Source organism: Quercus lobata, chromosome 8 (genome assembly GCF_001633185.2).
Source record: "Quercus lobata isolate SW786 chromosome 8, ValleyOak3.0 Primary Assembly, whole genome shotgun sequence".
NCBI classification, from domain to species: Eukaryota; Viridiplantae; Streptophyta; class Magnoliopsida; order Fagales; family Fagaceae; genus Quercus; species Quercus lobata.
Window position 1 is genome coordinate 44,498,182 of NC_044911.1, and position 15,459 is coordinate 44,513,640.

The following is a 15,459-nucleotide window of genomic DNA, read 5'->3' on the forward strand; positions in this document are numbered from 1 at the left end:
CCTAACACCTTCCCACCTTATAACATAGCCTCCAAGCTTAAATCAAGGGTTAGTAGATCAAATGCTTATCCATGTAATTTTTTATTTTTAGATTGTAACTAGGAAACGTAGCCATGTACTTTATCTTAGATTGTATCTAGGACCAAAACCATGTAATTTTCCTATGATCAATGTAAATTCAATTACAAATTAATAAAATTAGGAATTTTTCAATCTTTGGTTTTCTTATTAATTCCAATAATTAAATAAGTGGCAACTCCATTGTAAAACCCTTAATCTAAAGGGAAAAATATAACTAGTCGAACCTCTATTTTGAGAGGCAATAACACGACTCCACCCATTCACGTGGGTTTGGCCCAACATCATAAAAACAGGCTGGGGGCGCGATCTCTCACAGAATTATACTTAAAAATGTGTTATTTTGGTTGAGAATCACCCTTATATTGTTTGTGTGATAAGTTTAATTAATATAAAAATCATATTTTAAATAACTTTACTACTTGTTCCCAAGTATGAGACATATTAACATGTATATATGCTCTTACTAAAACCACCTTACAATCTCTATAATTAAGCGGTGTTGTGTATAAAGTAATTTACATAAGCATCTAAATATAAAATCTGACGAAAATTCCAAGAATTTCTTTAATAGGTTGGATTATTTTCAGTCTCTTTTTTTGAAAATAAAAAATAAAAAATTCTTTGTTCACACTCTTTTTTGTTTTGAAAAAAATGTAATTCAAAATTACTCATTACGTATCATATTTCTATGGCATCTATTTTTGATAATTGTTTTTTATTATCAAATCAAAACACATATTAGTTTTTTGTGTAGATGATGATCGAATCTTAGATCTCTTATTCGATGATACTAAATTTTATCAATTGACTAAACTGGAACCCAGTTTAAGGGATGATTGTTAAGTCAGTTGTTTTATTTCATACACATTTGGTTCTATTATTATTATTTTGAATACAATAGAAAGCATTTGATTTTTCTCACAAGCATTTACAGTGTGTTTGGTTGTAATTGAGGGGAAGATAAGAGTGAAGTAAGAGAAAATCTCTTTTACACATTTGGAAGGAGTGTGGGAAGAGAAAATAAAAGAAAATAATATATTTAAATTAGATATATGTTTTTACCTAAATACCTCAATAAAATCCGGAATGCTTGTTTTGGTGATAGACAAAATTGAAATTTTAAATGTTATTAGTAGTGGGCCCCAAAAGTTGCACTCTTTTTATTTGACTTTCTCTTAAAAAAGTGGGCCCAAATGGATGCTCATTTCTCTCATTTTCTCTTCTTTTCTTTCCTATAATGCTAACCAAACAAGAGAAACCATCATGTCAACACAATTTCCTTTCTTTTCTATGTTCTTCCTCCCTTCCCAAACAAAGCATTAATTCTGATTATTATTATTATTATTATGACAAAAGGCATTTGATTATTTATAATAAATTGTGTTGACTTGACAATTTCCTTTGTTAATTGGTATTATAGGAAAGAAAAGAGGAGAAGATCGAGAGAATGAGCATCCATTTGAGCCCACTTTTCTCATTTGCCCAAATTGGACAGATATGATGAAAACACCATATAAAATGAGTGCAACTTTGGGGGTCCACTAGGAAGAACATTTAAAATTTCAATTTTATCCATCACAAAATCAAACCTTCTGGATTTTATTGGGTTAAGTAAAAATATATATTGAATTTAAATATATTATTTTCTTTTCTTTTGTCTTCCCTCACCCTTTCCAAACATGTAAGAGGGATGCATTTTCTATTTCATTTATTTTCCTTTCTCTTCCTTCACTCTCTTCTCTCTATTTTTCTTGCCCTCAATTACAACCAAACACACTGTTACTCTCTCTTTATTTCTAATTTCAATTTTAGGCTTCAAAATCGGGATTTGGTTTGGGCTAATAAACGTTTACCTTTGTCTCTAATCCTTTCTGCCTCAAAGTGAAGCTAATCAAGTAGCTGCTTGGTGACAATGTTGGAGCCTATGCACATGGGCCTTAACAATAATGAAGGCCTGCAAAGGGGCCATGAAAGAAGAGGCAGCCCATAGTTTTTTGTTTTCACAGACCAGATGAAAATGTTTTACTTTACTCCTATGATTCCTTTCCCTATCTAATCTAATGAATATTATTATAATTTAGGATAAAGTTTAGTTACAAAATTGGTTGTAGTCTTAGATTACAACCTTACTCAATAAAATAAACATTACTACATATTTTACAAAACTAACCATAGAATTGCATGTTCTTTATGCTCATAAACAATGCCAAAATTTTGTCAATTGGATATTATTTACTATATGATCTAGAAGTTTGTATTTTATGTATAATTTTAAACTACAAAAACTAGCAATTTAAACAATTTATTGATAACATAGCTATTCGTTTTTAATTTTCTAGAAATTTTGCAAGCATGGAGGATATAATAAGAAGATATAATCTAATGGTGAATTTGTCAAAATTCACGTCCAATAAGAACATATTGAGAAAGGTTGTAGTATAAGGTTACAACCAATTTTGGGGCTAAACTTTGTCCTATAATTTATAGCATAATTTGGTTCTTTATTTTAAGGGTAAAAAATGTAGAATTTTATTCATTATTATTACAACAAGCCTTTTAGATCGGTTTTAATTGTGTCTTGCACACAGTCTAAGTATTTTCTTGGCAGACCCACGCGGAAATTAAAATTTGATGATTTTTTTTGTTAAGTGAAAAATAAAAATAGTAGATAAGAATTATAAATGTTAGTTTCAAACTCTTCTTAAAATGATGTTGTGGTTCTCTCAAAAAAAAAAAAAATGATGTTGTGGTGACTCAACCCAATGGTGTGAAGGCTTTGGGCTAAGGACTCCAATTTACTTGTATTTTGGATTTGGAGTATCCCCACAATGGGAGGCCTAAAAAATGGTGTCATAGGTTTCTCGTGGAGCTAAAGATGAATTTGTGCCTTTCACTCTCTTTATTACGTCCTAGCCGAGATGATGACTGAGTGTCTGATCCCTTCTTCTGGAATCCGACCAGGATTCTTTAATTCCCATATATGTCTTTCCTTAGTTGTCTCTCGTGTTTCACTCCCCTACTTTTTTCCAACCCTTCTCTCATTCCCCTCTTCCCCCTTTTATAGCCTTCCTTTAGTGGTTCGCCATCATGAGGGGTGATCTTCCCCAAGCAGGTGGGTCCTTTTATGCTCTATATTCCTGACCAAATGGGACCCACTGCATACTCTTGAGATGACATCCTTGAAACTTGCACCTGATGTTGGGATATGTTTGGCAAGCGAATCGCCTCGAGGCATTATCTTTTGTCCATGGCTATGCTTAGTAATGCTCCCTAATGGTCGGTCTTAGGGTCATGCTCGGTAATGTTTAGTGTAGTGTTGAGATGGGCTGAGTTAGTTTTAGGGAGCAGGTCGTGGTCTTGGGCTGGGCTCTCCTTCATGGTCCGTACAGATGTGATTATTTTCTAACAAAGTATAATTTATATATTATATTAATTTTCTAAATTAATTTAACTATATTACTTTTTTTTTTTAAGTTATCTATATTTGTTATTTGAAAGTGTTTAAACTTTGTAAGTTAAGAAAACATAATTTATTTCACATTCAAATATTATATAAGGTGAGATATTTTGTTAATAATGTAATGTACGGTTAGAATTTGTTTCCAATGCTCTTTACAAATGATTCATCATCTATATGTCTTAAATAGCTTAAAGAGGAAGAAGATTTAAGTAAATTCATCACTTATGTTATATATGTATATATATATATATATATATATAAATATAAAACAAGATTTTAATAACATATGAAAAATGTATTTTTATCAAGAGTCTACCAAAATTATGTTGATAATGTGACATAATTATCAATAAAGTAGATCCTCTTTCTACACAAACTTCTTCTCCCAAAGTGGGTTCTAGTTAGCTAAATTGGTAAAATCTCTGATGGTTGAATAAGAGATCTGGAGTTGAATTCCTAACTACACCAACAACCGATTGGTGTCTTAATCTAATGATAAAAAGTTTTCATCAAGAGTGGACACCATAGGTTGAAATTCTCAAAAAAAAAAAAAAAAAAAAAACAAAAAAGAAAATCTCCTCCTAAAGCATTAATATTGTTGAAGTTATTTACTAGTAGATTACTCATGGTTTTAAAAACTGGTATTGTCAAATAACTAGTTTTGGCCCTGGTTCTCAGTTTTACTCGGTTTTCTTTTATCAATTTTAAGGGATTTTATCAGACCAAATTGGTACTTGTTTACTGATTGAACTGGTCAATTCGGTCCAGTTTTTAAAACCATGAAATTACTTCTATTATTATTCCCAATAACTTGTATTTATATACTTATCCAACATACTAACCTTATTCAACTGCAAATCAACATAGATATGTTGAATTGTAGAGCATGAAGATTGCTTGCAAAATTTCAATTTCTCCTACATGCCAAAATCATCATTATTTTCAATTGTGCATAATAAGAAGTATCCATAATACCTACAAACCATCATTTACTAACCATCATGTACAATAGAAATAATCATAATAAAAATAAAAGAGAAGAAAAGAAATTATCCAGTACAACATGAAGATTATGTTTAATGTTTCCCTTACAAAAAAAAAAAAAAAATACATAGTTTGTGTTTTGGATATTGATGGTGTCTAAAAAAATAGCCAACTCCTTACTCGTCCATGGATGTCGTCCATACGAAAGGTACGTCGTCCTAAGTTCACAAGGCAGACTACACTACTATCGTCCAGAGAAACCTCTGGACGACGTGTACTAACTGGTGAACTATTTCTCGTCCAAACAGCACTTAGGACGAGAGCAAGGCAGTTTTGACATGAAAAGATAACCGCTATAGCGGTTATCAAATTGTACGCTCCGGACTCTGTGAAATAGGGGGAAGTTATCGAACGAATAACAGTTCCCTAAACCTATAAAAGGAGATGAATCTCCAACAAAAAAAGGCTAAGTATTTCTTCTTTCCAGACAATATATTTCTTTAAGAAGAGAATTGCTAACTTCATCATCGGAGGAATTTTGACTGGCCAACCCCAGTCTCCTCTGATCTTCTATTTCTTATCTTTCAGGCCCTCAACATCATCGTGATCCATGCTGTTCGACTAACTGATTCCTTGATCGCTATCAGTTGGCGTCGTCTGTGGGAAGAAATTGTTTTACAATTTTCTTCTCTTTGACAAAAAGTTGATGGTACAAACCAGATCAAGGGCTACCAGCCCAGGCCGTCAGGGAAGCAGAGATGCTTCGAGCAACCCTCACCGTGACCGCCAATCTGCACCAGCCATGCAGACTTCATCTGTCCAAAACGTACAATCCATGGCGGCCGTAATGGCGGAGTTGACTCGCCAAAACCAAGAATTAAGAATGGAGATTAATCTAAGGAGGCAGATGCGTGAAGAGCATGAAGGTGGAGGACAAATGCAGAGCCGTGATGACAGAGAGAACACTGAGATTGGAAGTCAGTTAAGAGGTACCACTTCACGAGTGGTGCCACATTTGAAGGAAGAGATGGACCAGATGAGAAGAGCCATGGAGGAAATGAAAAAGAATATGAGAAGGACAAATCCTATAGAAGACCTGGTCCACCAAACTGATTCCCCCTTTACGGCTTCCATCAACGGTCACTCTCTACCATCGAAGTTTAAGATGTCTTATCTGGATTCGTACGATGGAACATGAGACCCGTTCTATCAGATTGCTACCATCAAGACCACCATGCATCTCCAAGGGGTTCCCGACGAAATAATGTGCAGAGCATTCCCTACTACCCTCAAGGGCCCAGCACGAGTTTGGTTCAGCAAAATACCCCTGAATTCGGTGAGTTTTTTTGAAGAGTTGAGCAAGCTGTTTGTTAACAACTTCATAGGAGGACAAAGACATAAGCGTTCCTCGTCCAGCCTATTGACCATAGAGCAGGGAGAGAATGAGAGTTTACGGTCGTTCATCACCCGTTTCAACAGAGAAGCCCTGAGTGTGGACGAAGCAGATGAAAAGCTCTTGTTGGCGGCTTTCCATAATGGGGTGAATTCGGATTTGTTCATTCACAAACTCTATGAAAAAAAGCCCCAGTCCATGGCAGAACTTGTCCATTCGGCTCAAAATTTTATGAATGTAGAAGACGCAATCATTGCTAAGAAGAGGAAGAGGTCTGAGAGAGTAGACGCAAATCCCGGTCGCCACTTAGAGCAGGGCCCTTGTCCAAAGAAGGGACGAACGGAAGACAGGAAAGACTGAGACATTAAGAAGCTGGGCTCTTCAGCACGGAATCAGCAGTATACCTCTTTGAACATCCCACTTGAGCAGGTCCTTATGCAGATCAAGGATGATCCTTCCTTGAAGTGGTCGGAGAAAATGAGGGGAGATCCCAATAAACGCAATCGGAACAAGTACTGTCGCTTCCATAGGGATCATGGTCATGATACGGACGAGTGTTTCGATTTAAAGTAGCAAATCGAAAATCTCATAAGGCAAGGGAAGCTGAGGAATTTCCTTGGACGAGATAACAGGGACGAGAAAATGAAAGGGAAAATGGAAGAATCATCACGACCACCGCTCGGAGAAATAAGAGTTATTATAGGGGGAAGTTCGACAGGCCAGTCATCCAAGTCCAAGAAAGCATACTTAAAGGTAGTGCAGAGTGTCCAGCTTTTTGGACGATCACCAAGAGCAAGGTCCACGAACGAAGCAGCGATCACCTTCACGGACGAAGACGCTGAGAGAATTCATCATCCCCATGATGATGCTCTCGTCATCACCTTAATGATTGCTGACTACACAACTAGAAGGGTGCTTGTAGACAACGGAAGCTCGGCGGACATTTTGTATTATCCAGCTTTTCAACAAATGAGGTTAGGACGAGACCGGCTCCGTCCAGTGAACTCCCCCCTAGTAGGTTTTGGTGGAATGAAGGTACAACCTGTGGGTACTATTTCCTTATCAGTGGTAGTGGGGGCATACCCACGACAAATCACCAAGGATATGAACTTCCTTGTGGTAGATTGTCCGTCCTCCTATAACGCCATAATTGAAAGACCAACTTTGAATAGTTGGAAGGCCGTTACCTCTACTTACAACCTATCAGTTAAGTTTCCAACAGAACACGGAATAGGGAAGGTACAAGAGGATCAACTGGCAGTAAGAGAATGTTACTTGGCTATGTTGGCCATGGACGAGCAAATTCAAGCCATGAATATTGAAGAAAGGAGAATGGTAGCAGAGCCTACCGAAGCATTAGAAGACATTTCCCTGGACGAAGAGAACCCTAAGAAGTGTACTAGGGTTGGAGCAGATCTAGAAGAGAAGATTAGGAGGACCTCGTCCATTTTTTGAAGAAAAATATTGATGTGTTTGCATAGAGTCATGAGGACATGCCGGGTATAGACCCTAGTGTTATTACCCACCGTCTGAATGTATGCCCTTCCTCCAAGCCAGTATAGCAAAAGAAGAGGGTGTTTGCCCCTGAGAGAAATGATGCTATCAAAGACGAAGTTCAAAAGCTGATGGGGGCGAGGTTTATTCGGGAAGTGTACTACCCAGATTGGTTGGCAAATGTTGTAATGGTCAAGAAGGCAAATGGTAAGTGGAGAATGTGCGTGAATTTTACCGACTTGAACAAGGCTTGCCCGAAAGATAGTTATCCGTTGCCACGCATTGATCAATTGGTGGACTCAACTGCGGGCCACAAGTTGCTTAGTTTCATGGACGCTTTTTCAGGATACAATCAAATAAGGATGGACGAGGCGGACCAGGAGAAAACATCATTTGTCACTAGTCAAGGCCTATTCTGCTATAAGGTGATGCCATTCGACTTAAAGAATGTAGGGGCCACGTATCAGAGATTGGTCAATCACATGTTTCGACAGCAAATTAGGCGGAATGTGGAAGTCTATGTAGACGACATGCTGGTAAAGAGCCAGGATGAAGGAAGGCATCTAGACGACCTGCAGGAGACATTTGACATGCTGAGACAGTATCACATGAAGTTGAATCCTAGTAAATGTGCTTTCGGAGTATCATCAAGGAAATTCCTTGGCTTTATGGTCTCCCACAAGGGAATTGAAGCGAATCCTGATAAAATTCAAGCAATACTGGACATGAAACCTCCACAGAATACCAAGGAGATCCAATCTCTTACTGGACGAGTCGCTGCACTCAACAGGTTTGTCTCTAAAACCACTGACAAATGTTTGCCATTTTTTAAAGTTCTTAGAAAAGCATTTGAATGGACCGACGAGTGTCAAAGAGTTTTTAAGGATCTGAAGGCATACCTTACCAAGTCTCCATTGTTGAGTCCGTCAGTAGTGGGAGAGGAATTATACTTATACTTGGCAGTAACCTCGTATGCAGTAAGTTCAACACTGATAAGAGAAGAAGGTAAAGTGCAAAGACCCGTGTACTATACGAGTAAGGCATTGAGGGGAGCGGAAGGACGGTATCCACAAATGGAGAAGTTAGCCTTCGCATTGATCACCGCTTCCAGGAAGCTGAGGCACTATTTCCAGGCCCATGTCATTAATGTCATAACGGATCATCCACTCAAGAAGGCGATGAACAGACTGGAAGCTGCTGGACGATTTATTCAGTGGGCCGTCGAACTCAGTGAATTTGACATCAAATATCAGCCAAGGCATGCCATAAAAGCTCAAGCATTAGCAGATTTCATTGCGGAATTTACCCCAAGTCATGATAAGACAGAAGGCAGTGACAGATGGGTCGTCCATGTGGATGGATCATCTACAAAGTATGCAGGTGGAATTGGTGTGGTTTTACAATCCCCAGAAGGAGACAAATTGAGGCATAAGGTTCGTCTACAGTACCAAGCAACTAACAATGAAGTCAAGTATGAAGCCCTTCTCAAAGGGCTAGAATTGGCTAAGTTTGTGGAAGCCAAGTCTATACTCGTCCTGGGAGATTCTCAGTTGGTCATGGGGCAAGTAAATGGAATGTACGAAGAAAAGGAGGAACGGATGAGGAAATACCTTAGTAGGGTGATGCGCCTAATGAAGAGATTTGAAAAAGCTGAATTCGTTCAAATCCCGAGGGAGGAAAACGTGGAAGCTGATACTATAACGAAAGAAGCCTCAGCAAATGAATCTGTGGACGAATTTGATGAAATTCAGTACATGCCAAGCATAGATATTCCGAAAGTACAACAGGTGAAAAATAGAGGAAATTGGATGATCCCAATTATATCATACCTAAAAGACGGACAGCTACCAGAAGAGAAAGACGAAGCAAGGAAACTGAGGGTGAGATCGGCTAGATACGTACTTCTGAACGAAGTGTTATACAAGAGGGGCTTTTTTCAACCTTATCTTAGGTGCTTGGCTCCAGACGAAGCAAACTACGTACTAAGGGAAGTTCATGAAGGAGCATGTGGCAATCACTCAAAAGCCAGGTCCCTTGTCTACAAGGTCGTCCGTGTAGGGTATTATTGGCCAAATATGCAAGCTGATGCTAAAGCGTACGTCAAGGTCTGCGACCAATGTCAATGATTTAGCAACATCCCCAAACAACCGTCAGAGTACCTCACCCCGATGATGGCACCGTGGCCCTTTGCACAATGGGGACTAGACATTTTGGGTCCCTTTCCTCAGGGCATAAGGCAGATGAAATTTCTAGTTGTGGGCATCGATTACTTCACAAAATGGGTGGAAGCTAAACCGTTGGCAACAATCACACGACAAAATGTTAAGCATTTCGTGTGGAAGAATATTGTATGCAAATTCGGAGTGCCTAAGGTATTGGTATCTAATAACGGACAACAGTTTGACAACGCACTCTTTAGGGACTTCTGCGCACACTTTGGAATACAGAATCACTATTCCTCACCCGCTCATCCTCAAGCAAATGGCCAAGCTGAAGTGGCAAACCGATCCTTGTTGAAAATCATCGAGACCCGGCTTGAGAGGGCAAAAGGGGTATGGCCAGAGGAGTTGCCTGGTGTTCTATGGGCCTACAGGACGACGGTGAGAACCCCTACGGGGGAAACTCCTTTCAAGTTAGCTTATGGAAGCGAAGCAGTCATACCTGCAAAAGTACATATGGCCAATCACAGGGTGATGATGTATCAAGATAAGGACAATGAGGAGCAGCTCCGTCTGAACCTTGATCTAGTAGACGAGGTAAGGGCAGACGCAGAATACAGGACGACAAAGTACAAGAACCTCATGGCTAGGCAATATGATGCAATGGTGAAACCAAGGCGTTTCAACATAGGAGATCTCGTCCTAAGAAAGGTCTCTTTGGCAACCAAGAACTCAACACATGGGAAATTGGGCCCGAATTGGGAAGGACCCTATAGAGTTATCAACTGTAAAAGGCAAGGATCCTACTACTTGGAGGCCCTGGACGGGAGGAAACTGGACACCCTTGGAACGTGGAGCACTTGAGGAGGTACTATCAGTAAAAGTCAGCCTAGACGGAAGTATGGCCATGGACGAGGCTGGACCTTGTCTGCAGACTTATAATTCTACTTATATTTAATGTTGTTTGTGTTTGGAACTACTATTTTACTATTTATGTTATGTGTTGTGGACGAAGTTAAGGCTTTACTATTTATGTTGTGGTGTTTATGGACGAAGTTATAGAGCTTGTACTTAATAAAAAAGAAAGGCATAAATATATGTATATGCCTTATCTGTAAACACTATTTATGTTATGTACAAAGTATTGTGTAAATTCCTAGTCTCCATGCTATTTTCGTTCGAACTAACCCACCACAAGGCTGAAAAGCCCAAGACGAGGAAACTCTCCGGACGCGAGGATATAACTTCGACAAACAAGGGAAATGTATGCACGCCCAAGTGTAGACGAGAAAATTTTCCTTGAAATGTCACATCAACAAAACATCCGTCCCTAAAATAGACGGGATGGAAAATAGTACGTCCACACACGGACAAACAATAATGCGTCCACAAAGCTCACCTGAAACAACGGATGAGATTTACACGTCCACACATGAACGGATACATGCAAAGACGATGTTCTGGTTTATTAACCAAGAACGTTCCACAGCAATTAAGCTTATGGACGAATGCAAAGTCTTGCATTAGAGATAATCAAAAAAGAGGCGTAGTCTCAAGACGGGTGATGTTGATACTTGGGATTTCTCCAAAACGAGTAGAAAGTTCCAAGCACTTCATAAGATATCACCCTCATGAACGAGTAGAAATTTTAAAACAAAAGCATAACTTTCGTCCTTGATATAACAAAAAAGAAAACACAAATTGTTTAAAGGGTGGACGACCAACGTCCAAACACCCTCAAGTTACATGATAACTCGTCCTGAAACTAAGGACGAGATAAATAGAAAGTTACATCAAGTCTTAAAATTACAAAAAAAAAAAAAAAAAAAAAAAAAAAAAAAAAAAAAGAGCATCAGGCTGGTGGGGCGTCTATGTTCTGCTCGTCCTGAAGTGGCTGGGTTGTAGCATCATCCTCCACATTAACATCTTCTGAGCTCGTCTGGAGGAGGGAGCTGGTAGGAGCACCACTAAGATTGAGCTTGATAGAGCTGAAATCAATGTTGGGGAAGTTCTCCACGGCGTCCATCCTGAAGTCCTCAAACCCAGCTGCATAGTTGGTATCTAGCAGATCAGTGAACTGCTTGGATGCCTTGAACTCTTCAACCGCGTCTTCCTTGGCCTTCTTGAGAAGATCATTCAGCTCGTCATTCTTCTTTGGCAAGTGATCAAGACGAGTTTCCTTCTCCACAACATCAGTCTTCAGCTCTTCAATTTGATTTTGCAGCTCCTTTGCCCCTTCATTGGCTTTAGCAGCTACCTCAGCCCAGCGTTTGCTCTCGTCCTTCACTTCCTTGATTCTCTTCTCTAACAAGACCCTCGTCTTATCCAGATCAGTTGCTTTCCTAGACGCAACAATGAACTTGGACATGGCCTGAATCATGGTTTAGTTAGGAAGCTTATCAAAGAGGACGAGACAAAATAAAACAAAAGTAAAAATACATACCTTGAAAAGATCATGCACCCCAGAATGCTCGAAGTCCTTCAAAGACATGTTATAACAGGCAGACACGTCCACATCAGTCACAGCCATCCTAAATCTTTCCCAAGCCAGATCCTCATTCCCAATGAGGTATTGAGGTGCTTGGGGAGAAGGCTGAGACGTGGACGGCGCCTTGACTGTGGACGGGGCTTGCATAGGTGAATCTTTGGGCTCAGAATCAAGGATCTGGACGTCTTCAGGCTCATGAACAGGAATAGGCGTAGGTTGAACGTCCTTGGGCTTGGACGACTTATGTTTGACCTTTTTCTCCCTGCGCTTGTTGGGAAGATTCCCCAGGTCAACCCCTAGTGATAAGTTTTTTCTTTTCTCACCTACGGACAGGTGAGACTGAGGTACGTCCTGCCCAGCGACAGCAGCCTCGTTCACAACTTCTTTACCCTTATTTTCCTTCATTGTAGCTATTCCTGAAAAAAAAAAAAAAAAAAAAAAAAAAAAAAAAAAAAAAAAAAAAAAAAAAAAAAAAAGAGGGAAACAATTATACGGACTTACGTCTATGAATGGTGAGCTTGTGTGCAAGGGCTTCACTGGACGGGTTGGGACCCAAACCCCAGGTGGCAAGACGTTGGAGGCTTACCAAAGAATGGAAAGCCCTATCAGTGTATAGACGAACCTTTTGAATTCTTTCAATATGAAACCTACCTAAGTGAGGTCATCCAGCACCTGCAAAAAAAAAAAAAAATTAATTATAATATAGCCGTCTACAAAGGTAATTACAACATAGTAAAATGACAAACACAAGCATACCTTCAGGATGAAGGTTCCCTAACTCTCCTGTGTACGAAGGAAATGGGTCTTGAGAAACCTTGAGCAGGCGTCCAGCCCAGAAACCTGAGACGAAGAAGAACTCTGTCTTCCAGTTCCTATCCGAGGAAACTATGGACTTGATCAATTTATAATCCTTCCCTCTGCCTGTGAATTGATAAAAGCCAAGGGACTGATTGATCTCAGAAGGCTTGTAACAGTAGAGGAACTCGTCCACAGTCAGAGGACAGTTCCCCTCAAAAACCTCCCTCCACAAAACTTGCATGGAGACGACTAACCTCCACGCATTGGGGTTAAGCTGACAAACACCTATACCTAACCTAGTGAGTAATTCTCTGGCAAAAACATTTAAAGGTAACCTAAGTCCACCTAAAAGATAGGCTTCGTAAATACCTACCCCAAAACGTGGTTGACAACACCACTCCCCACGAACTGCTAACCTAGGATTAAGGTCGTTTGGGATTTGGTACCATTTCTTAAGCAAATCTAATCTCCTATCATCCGTCTTGGATTCTATTCCTATGGCACAGCTATACACTACCTCAACCTCATCCTGAACTGTGGACAAGGGGGCACTTGTACCTGCCTGGGATCCAGACTCACTCCTCGTCTTGAGTCCTTGGAGAACTTCTAAAGGTACCCCAGGGACGCCAAACACATACTCGTCTGTGGTGTTTCCTCCACTACTAGTACTATTATTACTATCACTAGAGCCACTAAAACTACTTGGGTCATGATACTCGTCTATGACTTTGCCCAAACTATTATTAGACGAGGAAAGAACGATCTCAGACATTTTAGAAAACTTAAAATCTGAGAACGAGGAGTAAAGAAATACCTGAAATCTAGACGAGGAAACTAAGGACGAGATGATACTTCTAGACGAGGTGCTAAGACGAGGATGCTCAGGGAAGGAAATCTCAGAAATGTGAAGGGCACTAGAGGAATTCCACTATTTATAAGCTGTAAACTTTGGGATGTGAAACGACGCAGCCAACTAAAGTGTGCCATGTGGCATAGATCTCGAAAACAAAACCAAACGCATCAGTTCATAAGTTAGATTTTGACACGTGGCATACAGTACACATTTTGTAAATTGCCAAAATTATCCTTAAGACAACCCATGGACAAGGGGGCAACTGATGGTGTCTAAAAAAATAGCAAACTCCTTACTCGTCCATGGATGTCGTCCATACGAAAGGTACGTCGTCCTAAGTTCACAAGGCAGACTACACTACTATCGTCCAGAGAAACCTCTGGACGACATGTACTAACTGGTGAACTATTTCTCATCCAAACAGCACTTAGGACGAGAGCAAGGTAGTTTTAACATGAAAAGATAACCGCTATAGCGGTTATCAAATTGTACGCTCCAGACTCCGTGAAATAGGGGGAAGTTATCGAACGGATAACCGTTCCCTAAACCTATAAAAGGAGATAAATCTCCGACAAAAAAAGGCTAAGTATTTCTTCTTTCCAGACAATATATTTCTTTAAGAAGAGAATTGCTAACTTCATCATCGGAGGAATTTTGACTGGCCAACCCCGGTCTCCTCTGATCTTCTATTTCTTATCTTTCAGGCCCTTAACATCATCGTGATCCGTGCTGTTCGACTAACTGATTCCTCTTACTCGTCCATGGATGTCGTCCATACAAAAGGTACGTCGTCCTAAGTTCACAAGGCAGACTACACTACTGTCGTCCAGAGAAACCTCTGGACAACGGGTACTAACTGGTGAAATATTTCTCGTCCAAACAGCACTTAGGACGAGAGCAAGATGGTTTTGACATGAAAAGATAACCGCTATAGCGGTTATCAAATTGTACGCTCCGGACTCCGTGAAATAGGGGGAAGTTATCGAACGGATAACCGTTCCCTAAACTTATAAAAGGAGATGAATCTCCGACAAAAGAAGGCTAAGTATTTCTTCTTTCCAGACAATATATTTCTTTAGCCACAAAACTCACTTGCTTAGTTGTGCATAGAGATGCTCATCTAAGTTACAAAAGATACAAAATTTAGAAAACTTTTTTTCAATGGCCATCCAAGGTACACAAGTACCAATGTACACAAACACACACTGTTTTTGTATTTTTCTGATTTTTCAATTTTATTTATTTATTTATGTTTATATGAAAAACAAAACAAAGCAAAACTGAAAAATAACCAAACAAAAACATGTTAAACAAATCAAAGCATAAAAACTAGACTGACTTAAAACTTGAAAGCAAAACACACAAGTTATGCAAAAATAAAAACAAGAAGAGAGAAAGAGAAAAGTGATAAAATCACTTGGAGCCCTTTTCCTTCCACACCCTAGAAGAACCTTTCCTTTGATTGAATCCTTGAACCGACGGTGAGGGGGAAGAATTAAAATCATTCAAGTTCAACAGGAACATGAGGGCTTTGAGAAGATCTCCAAGAGGAGCAAGAGAGGATTGAAGCTGATTCTGGTTCCCAGATACTATCATGCCATTACTTTGTTGAGTGGCTAGCCCCTTATAGTAATTTAGTCGAGTATGACCGGCAACTCCACAATGATGACAGAGATATTGCTTCTTTTATTTAGGCTTTTAAGAGTTAGCCCTCTTAGCCCTAGGGTTCTTAGTTTCCTTTTTATCTTG

The 15,459-nt window shown here is 39.4% G+C and overlaps 1 protein-coding gene across 1 annotated transcript; it reads left to right on the forward strand.

Moving 5' to 3' along the window:
- Window positions 1–5,759: 5,759 nt before the first annotated feature.
- Window positions 5,760–6,278, forward strand: LOC115956931. Its single transcript, XM_031075193.1, has one exon. The coding sequence runs from the start codon at window positions 5,760–5,762 to the stop codon at window positions 6,276–6,278; it is 519 nt and encodes a 172-aa protein (XP_030931053.1).
- The last annotated feature ends 9,181 nt before the right edge of the window (window positions 6,279–15,459 follow it).